Source organism: Erigeron canadensis, chromosome 6, assembly GCF_010389155.1.
Source record: "Erigeron canadensis isolate Cc75 chromosome 6, C_canadensis_v1, whole genome shotgun sequence".
Lineage (NCBI taxonomy): Eukaryota > Viridiplantae > Streptophyta > Magnoliopsida > Asterales > Asteraceae > Erigeron > Erigeron canadensis.
The window spans coordinates 32,974,726-32,983,213 of NC_057766.1; the positions used below are offsets into that span (position 1 = coordinate 32,974,726).

The window sequence follows — 8,488 nt, forward strand, 5'->3', positions numbered from 1 at the left end:
TTCATGTAATCATGCTCCTCATGCTTCCAACGTCTATTTCGATCAGCAATATTTGGCTGATTTCACTTGACGATGCTTGTCGCCAAAAAGAGCCGATGGAGGGGTGTCGTGGAGACGACACGCCGCTACTTGCCGATTGATTTTGCCGATAAAATTTGCCGACTCCCCACTTGCTTCTTATAAACGGTCTCCATAACTCTCTTTTATATATGACCATAACCTCTCCCTCTCTCTTGAATTAGTTTGACCACAACTTCACTCTCACAAACTCACACACCTCTCTTTCACTCATGGCCTTCAATCCATCCTTCACATTCTTCTCATCATTTCACTTATAAAACACACACATATATATATACATACATAAACAATCTCCACACACACACACACACACACACTCACACACCTGGTTTCATTCAATCCAATTACCAACTGACTAAATAAAAAATGTCCGAAACAACAAAGCAGGCAATGCCAGCAGCAGCTGAAAAGAAAAAAGAACAAAGTCTACCTTTCTACCAATTGTTTTCATTTGCAGATAAATACGATTACATTCTCATGATCTTTGGTAGCATTGGTGCCATTATTCATGGATCTTCCATGCCTTTTTTCTTCCTTTTGTTCGGTCAAATGGTCAACGGTTTCGGTAAAAACCAGTCTGATTTAATCACCATGACTCATGAAGTCTCCAAGGTAAGATATTCATCATTACTTATATATAAGTTACATATATAAAATATATTTTTACATAAAATGTTTTAATTCAGCTAATTATAGTTGATTTAGATCTTAAAATATAAAATATTAATAATTTGTGGGTTTTTTTGTTGTTTTGAATGAATAAATGCAGTATGCTCTGTATTTCGTATATCTGGGGCTAGTAGTGTGTGTATCATCATATGCAGGTGAGCATGATCCGTTTTTGTCTCTCAGATTATTTATTTCTACTTTATCATTTCAATTATTTTCTTTATTTCTCTTCATATATTAAAAAAACCATTATTTATTTAATTACAGTATTTATTCTATTATTTATACAAGTCAGTTCAGTCACTACAGATCAAGTGCACGTGCCTACTATACTTTTCATTAATCTATTAATATTCTAATTTAATGCTCAAACACATATATCACTATCGTTTATTATTATTATTATTATTATTATTATTATCGTATTTATTTAAACTAATAACTAATTAATTAATTAAATCTATTTATTTAATCAGTTTTATGTTTTAAAAATGTACAGAAATTGGGTGTTGGATGTATACTGGTGAAAGACAAGTGAGCACATTGAGAAAAAAGTATTTAGAAGCAGTTTTGAAACAAGATGTTGGGTTTTACGACACTGATGCAAGAACAGGAGATATTGTTTTTGGTATTTCAACCGATACTCTTCTTGTTCAAGACGCCATTAGTGAAAAGGTTAGTCGTAAACTTTTTGCATGATTTTTATGTACATAGAGACTATAATTTTTATGTACAACATTTTTTACGTGACCAAAAGTTGTAGTTTTTTACTTTTTAAGACAGTTAAAAAATAAGTGCATGTTAGCATATGTATACATATGTGGTGCATGTTAGCATATGTGTGTGCTAACTTGCGCTAGTCAAAGAGCATCTTTGAAGATTGCTTTGTCTGGTCCTGGAAATGTTTGAGTTACAATCTAGTTAGGTTTTAAATTTTTGGTTCAAACATAAATGCTAACTTTGTGTATACACATTTTTAGGTGGGGAACTTTATACATTATCTTTCAACATTTTTGGCTGGATTGGTTGTTGGATTTGTATCAGCTTGGAAGTTAGCTCTTTTAAGCATTGCAGTTATTCCGGGTATTGCATTTGCTGGTGGGTTGTACGCGTATACTCTAACGGGTCTCACGTCCAAGAGCCGCGAATCCTATGCCAATGCTGGCATTATTGCCGAAGAGGTTAGCTTTTGGCTTAGAACTGATATGTAACTTTTGAGTAACTTTTGACATAAGTTTCATGCCAAGTTGTGTAGTCAATTATTAATTTGGTGGGTACTAGTGATACTGAAGTACATCACATTCTTTGTTGACCCACCAAAGGTGGTAAAAAATCTATTAATAAGTAGCATGCGTTACAATAATAAACACTTTACCTCTCATGGTCCTAACTTTTACCCCTGTACTTTTGGGTTATGTTTCCTTGGTGTGTTAACTAATGATGAAGTTTGAAATTTTTCAATCAACTATTTATAGAGTATAATCAATGATAATTAGGTAAAATAACTCTACTTGACTGTAAGTCACTATAACTATTTGTGTAATTACTGAGATGGGAGTAAGAAAGTATCTTAATGTGAGATATAAGTATGTTTTATGTTTGTTTATGCCACCTATTAAAGTTGTTATGTATTAACAGGCTATTGCACAAGTTAGGACTGTGTACTCGTATGTTGGCGAGACTAAGGCCCTTAACTCGTATTCAGATGCTATCCAACATACCCTCAAGCTCGGTTACAAGGCCGGAATGGCTAAGGGTTTGGGGCTGGGATGTACTTATGGAATTGCTTGCATGTCTTGGGCACTTGTTTTCTGGTATGCGGGTGTATTTATTAGGAATGGGCAGACTGATGGTGGAAAGGCATTTACCGCCATTTTCTCTGCCATTGTTGGTGGCATGTAAGATTCCGACATTATACAATATTGTTGCTCTCTTGTTTAGCAAACCAAATAAAGTTTTCGGCTTTTAAGATTTATGTAAACGAGTTAATGATAACAGGAGTTTAGGTCAATCATTTTCAAATCTTGGAGCTTTTAGCAAAGGCAAATCAGCTGGATACAAGTTGCTAGAAATTATCAACCAAAAACCTACTATAACAACCAACTCTGTAGATGGCAAGTGCCTAACCGAGGTCAATGGAAATATTGAGTTTAAGGAAGTAACTTTCAGTTACCCATCAAGGCCAGATGTCATTATCTTCAGAGATTTCTCCATTGTCTTTGCGGCTGGAAAGACAGTTGCGGTGGTTGGTGGCAGTGGATCAGGGAAAAGCACTGTTATTTCGTTAATCGAGAGGTTTTATGATCCAAATCAAGGTGAATAACGTCATGTTTATGCATTTATAGTTACTTGATGCAAATTGTTTCTTTCAACTAATATGAATGATTATGCAGGGCAAATACTCCTAGACAATGTGGACATCAAGACATTGCAACTTCGATGGTTGCGTGATCAAATTGGTCTTGTGAACCAAGAACCTGCACTTTTTGCCACCACTATCCTTGAAAACATACTTTATGGAAAACCTGATGCAACTATGGCCGATGTGGAAGCTGCTACCTCTGCAGCCAATGCTCATAGCTTCATTACCCTGCTTCCTAATGGCTATAACACTCAGGTTTGTGTATATTCACAACCTTTGAAAGTTGAAATCATGAGTTATATCAAACTGAAGGTTAATGAGTTAAAAATTTCAGGTGGGGGAAAGAGGAGTTCAGCTATCTGGTGGTCAGAAACAAAGGATTGCAATTGCTAGAGCGATGTTAAAGGACCCAAAGATCCTACTTCTTGATGAGGCAACCAGTGCTCTTGACTCGGGTTCTGAGAGCATCGTGCAAGAAGCTCTTGATCGTCTAATGATTGGCAGGACAACTGTTGTGGTTGCACATCGGCTATCCACCATAAGAAACGTTGACTCGATAGCAGTCATTCAACAAGGACAAGTTATTGAGACTGGGACCCATGAAGATCTAATTTCAAAACCTGGTGCCTATGCTTCCTTAATCAGGTTTCAAGAAATGGCAGGAAACCGAGATTTCTCCAATCCTTCAACCCACCGCACAAGGTCAACAAGACTGAGTCACTCATTGTCAACTAAGTCTCTTAGTCTAAGGTCTGGAAGCTTAAGAAACTTAAGCTATCAGTACAGCACAGGCGCAGATGGTCGTATAGAAATGATCTCAAATGCTGAAACTGATAAGAAAAACCCGGCACCAAGTGGGTACTTTCTCCGTCTTTTGAAAATGAATGCTCCGGAATGGCCTTATTCAATCATGGGATCCGTAGGATCAATTCTTTCTGGATTTATCGGTCCAACATTCGCCATTGTAATGAGCAATATGATTGAGGTCTTTTACTACACTAATCCTGCTAGAATGGAGAGTAAGACCAAAGAGTGTGTTTTCATCTATGTTGGAGCTGGTCTGTATGCTGTAGTAGCATATTTGATACAACATTACTTCTTTAGTATTATGGGTGAAAATCTCACAACAAGAGTAAGAAGAATGATGCTTGCAGGTAATTACTAAAAAGAACATAAAAATTTCACTATGTATCATCAAGTAAAAGTATATATTGAACTTTTGATCTTATTTCTTGTTCAGCCATAATGAGGAACGAAGTTGGTTGGTTTGACGAAGAAGAACATAACTCAAGCCTAGTTGCAGCCCGGCTAGCCACAGATGCTGCAGACGTGAAGTCTGCAATAGCCGAGAGGATCGCAGTCATACTACAAAACATGACATCTCTACTCACTTCATTTGTAGTTGCATTCATAGTGGAATGGAGGGTGTCCCTTCTCATTCTCGGCACGTTCCCTCTTCTTGTCCTTGCATATTTCGCTCAGGTACATACGTGCTACTAACTATAAAATTAATCATAGACTAATTAATTACTCGTATCTAACTTCAAAACAAAGAATCTAATTAATTAATTACAATAGCAACAATCAGTGTACACTCAATGAGGCACAATTCTTGTACTTTGCACATGCTTCCTGCAAAAAACAAAATCAAATATTTTAAAAAAAGATTCCATTCTTTATTACCAACATCAATGCCAAGAAATTTCTAAAAGTTTTTTGTTTTAGCTTCTGTCTTGAGCCCTTAAAACATTGTCAAACAAATGTAACAGGAATTCCTTCTAGTTTTCCTTTCAATAAGTACTATTTAAGCTTTCATCAATTCTAGGATAATCATTAATATACTCATGAAGCTTATCATTTTTTGTTTTTAAAAATCTTGTGATAAGATTAAAAAAGAAAGAATCAAAAGAAAGTAACTACACTGTATTGTCTGCAGGCCTGGAAAGACCTACACTGTACATTTCAGTTTTGTCTCTGACTTTAAACTCTTAGAAATACAGTATAAAAAAAGTAGCAACTATACTAATGTATTACAGTAGTTTTTAAAAAATAATAGAATATAAATATATAAAAATTAAACTTCTCTCGTTTTTTATTGCATGCTAACTTTTGTAAATTTTTGATGTACGATTGGTTTTTATGGCATGACAACTTATATATTTGTTATGTTGGCAAAAATACTTATTACAAAATGAAAAGGTCGATAGATAACAATGAGTTGCATGCATTAATTTGAAGTGACAATAAAATAAAATAAGAATATACAATAACAATAAATTGAAAATTTGAGTAGAGACTTCAACAACTATCTTTTGTTTAATAGACAATCACAAAATAAAATAAGAATATAATTTGTAGAGAAAGTTACATGACATAAATTTGAATAGGGTATCAGGACAGTCTCTATTTGCAGAGGTCTTTTTATTGACAGAGATTGTTATCCCGTGATCAATGGCTATGTGTTCTCCTGTTTATAGAGTAACATTTACATCTGGCCTACAATTTTTATTGTCCCATTTACATTTGTATAATTTCAGTAGGAGGTTGGGGGATGTCAGAAAATACATATGGCATTCACTAACCTTCTTCATTATTCCTGTGTCAATTTGGACTGCATTTTATGGTCGCACTTGAGGCTCTTGTCCATATAAGGGTACTGTACTATTGACCACAATTACCATTTTACCCCTTGTAAATTTTTTCAACCGTGTTTGGAATTTTCAAATAATCAGATTCCAATCTCAACAGTTAATATCTTAGGAGTGGTCAGGGAAAGTGTTCGGAAAGGACCATGGCTCACTGGGACGCCCCAGTTAAGCCGCTAAACTTTAAGACTCCCCCCATCCGGTTATGAATTTTTACACACATACTCGTATAATGGAGTGGCTTGCTATCTATTTCTTTTGTCCTGTACCTTATTGTTTCTCTTTCTTATTTTGGGAGAGGGGCCCAATTCATGCAGACTAGACCAGACCAATGTTGTTTAATGGGTGAACTAGCTTATATGTTTTAATAGTCATCTGTGCACTTTTCAAGAAGGCTTGCACTGTCCCTTTTATTTTAGCATACATCCTTGTGAGTCTGGGCCATATCTCATAAAACAAGACTGCTGGTATCTATGTATGCAAAGTGCTACTCTTTGTTTTCATTTCGTTCTTAAACATGTTATTAGTAGAATCAAGGGAAATTAAAAATGTCACATAAACTTCTTAAAAGATGTGGTTAAATTATGATCCTAAGTCATTTTTGTTGAATTACTAAAAAAACAAAAATTCGGTTCTCAAATTAACAACAAATTGATAGTCGCTTTATACATGCACTTAACGGGCCAGAATCTAACAAAGGACTTTGGTCTTGCAGTATATGAGGTAACCCGTTGTCAACTAGAGGTTGTGAGTTTTAGTCTCGTGTTGGATTAAATATATGTATTTATACTTTTATAGTTATATGTTTGGCTAACATGATCAATCTAATTGTCTGGATGTGCAGTGTTGCTATAATTTATATAAATAATTACTTATTGATAATAATTAGTGTTGTTGGCTAACCTATGAATATGGCATTTTACAGCAACTTTCACTCAAAGGATTTGCTGGGGACACAGCCAAGGCACACGCGAAAACAAGTATGATTGCTGGAGAAGGAGTTAGCAACATTCGAACCATTGCAGCCTTCAATGCCCAAGACAAGATTCTCTCCTTGTTCTCAGACGAACTCCGTGTGCCCCAGAATCAAAGTCTTCGCAGGAGTCAGTATTCGGGCATGTTATTTGGAATTTCCCAACTCGCTCTCTTTGCATCCGAAGCTCTAATCCTTTGGTACGGTGCCCATCTCGTTAAAGACGGCGTATCCACCTTCTCTAAAGTCATCAAAGTGTTTGTGGTCCTAGTTATAACTGCAAACTCAGTAGCTGAGACGGTTAGTCTTGCACCCGAGATTATCAGAGGTGGTGAAGCCATTGGCTCTGTGTTTGCTGTTCTTGATAGGTCAACTCGTATCGACCCAGACGATCCCGATGCTGAGATGGTTGAAACTATTCGAGGCGAGATCGAGCTACGTCATGTGGACTTTTCATACCCTTCAAGACCTGATGTAATCATATTCAAGGATCTTAGTCTTAGAATCCGAGCGGGCCAGAGCCAAGCCCTTGTGGGAGCTAGTGGTTCTGGAAAAAGTTCCATAATTGCATTAATCGAGCGTTTTTATGACCCGACTGCAGGAAAAGTCATGGTTGATGGAAAAGACATCAGAAGGTTAAACTTAAGGTCCCTTCGGGCCAAAATCGGGTTGGTCCAACAAGAACCTGCCCTATTCGCAGCTAGCATAATGGAAAACATCGCTTACGCGAAAGAAGAAGCTACAGAAGCCGAAGTCATCGAAGCAGCACGTGCAGCAAATGTTCATACATTCGTAAGCGGGTTACCTCAAGGGTACAACACACCAGTAGGCGAAAGAGGTGTTCAACTCTCGGGAGGCCAGAAACAAAGAATAGCAATAGCTCGGGCCGTTCTGAAAAACCCAACGATACTCCTACTAGATGAGGCAACTAGTGCTCTAGATGCTGAATCAGAATGCGTGCTTCAAGAAGCACTTGAAAGACTAATGAGAGGCCGAACCACGGTTCTAGTGGCTCATCGATTATCAACCATACGAGGTGTTGATAGTATCGGTGTGGTCCAAGATGGGCGCATCGTGGAACAAGGAAGCCATAGCGAATTGTTAGGCCGAGGAACCGATGGAGCTTACTCAAGGCTGTTGCAGCTTCAACAACATCGCATATGATTTACAGAGTATGGTATGAGTTAGTAAATTGTGTCTATGTGTTGTGTTCTAATTAACCTATTGTTTTAACTTATTGGGTTTAATGTAATTTGTTTTGTTAATTAATCTAGTAAAAGAGTATTAATTATAATTATAATTTTAATAAATATAAGTAGAGTTATAATTTTATTCAATACACTTTTATTTGAATTGGTCAGATTATTAATAAACATACTATAACAGGGTTGAACCTTCAACCTTTAAATCACACACTCAGCACTTGATAGAAAAAGACTTATAAATAAGTGCCATTTGAAGCTAATGTACTACAAAGTGCTAATGTGATGATACAGCTAATTGATAAATTCAGTTATTCAATATACTAATAATTGAGGCTTCTATTAGTCTTACAATGGCTTTCTTTTCGTTGCTTTCATATCCAGGAGATTTTGTTGTATGGGATATTGACAAAGGTCTTGTAATAAATTATGATGATATATGTACACATGCAAGTCATGTGACTTCAATTATTATTTTCTCATTATTGACACAGATTACCAAATGGATCAATCCACCATTCAACTCCAAAGTTGTTTTCATCATAATCTGTGACCC

The 8,488-nt window shown here is 36.2% G+C and overlaps 1 protein-coding gene across 1 annotated transcript; it reads left to right on the forward strand.

Annotated features, from left to right (window-relative positions):
• Positions 1 to 230: 230 nt before the first annotated feature.
• On the forward strand, positions 231 to 7,995 carry LOC122603762 (ABC transporter B family member 19-like). The gene is made up of 10 exons (XM_043776558.1): positions 231 to 693; positions 851 to 905; positions 1,250 to 1,425; positions 1,731 to 1,931; positions 2,389 to 2,648; positions 2,749 to 3,065; positions 3,144 to 3,367; positions 3,447 to 4,266; positions 4,353 to 4,594; positions 6,683 to 7,995. The coding sequence occupies exons 1-10, from the start codon at positions 448 to 450 to the stop codon at positions 7,892 to 7,894; spliced, it is 3,753 nt and encodes a 1,250-aa protein (XP_043632493.1). The 5' UTR covers positions 231 to 447; the 3' UTR covers positions 7,895 to 7,995.
• Positions 7,996 to 8,488: the final 493 nt, after the last annotated feature.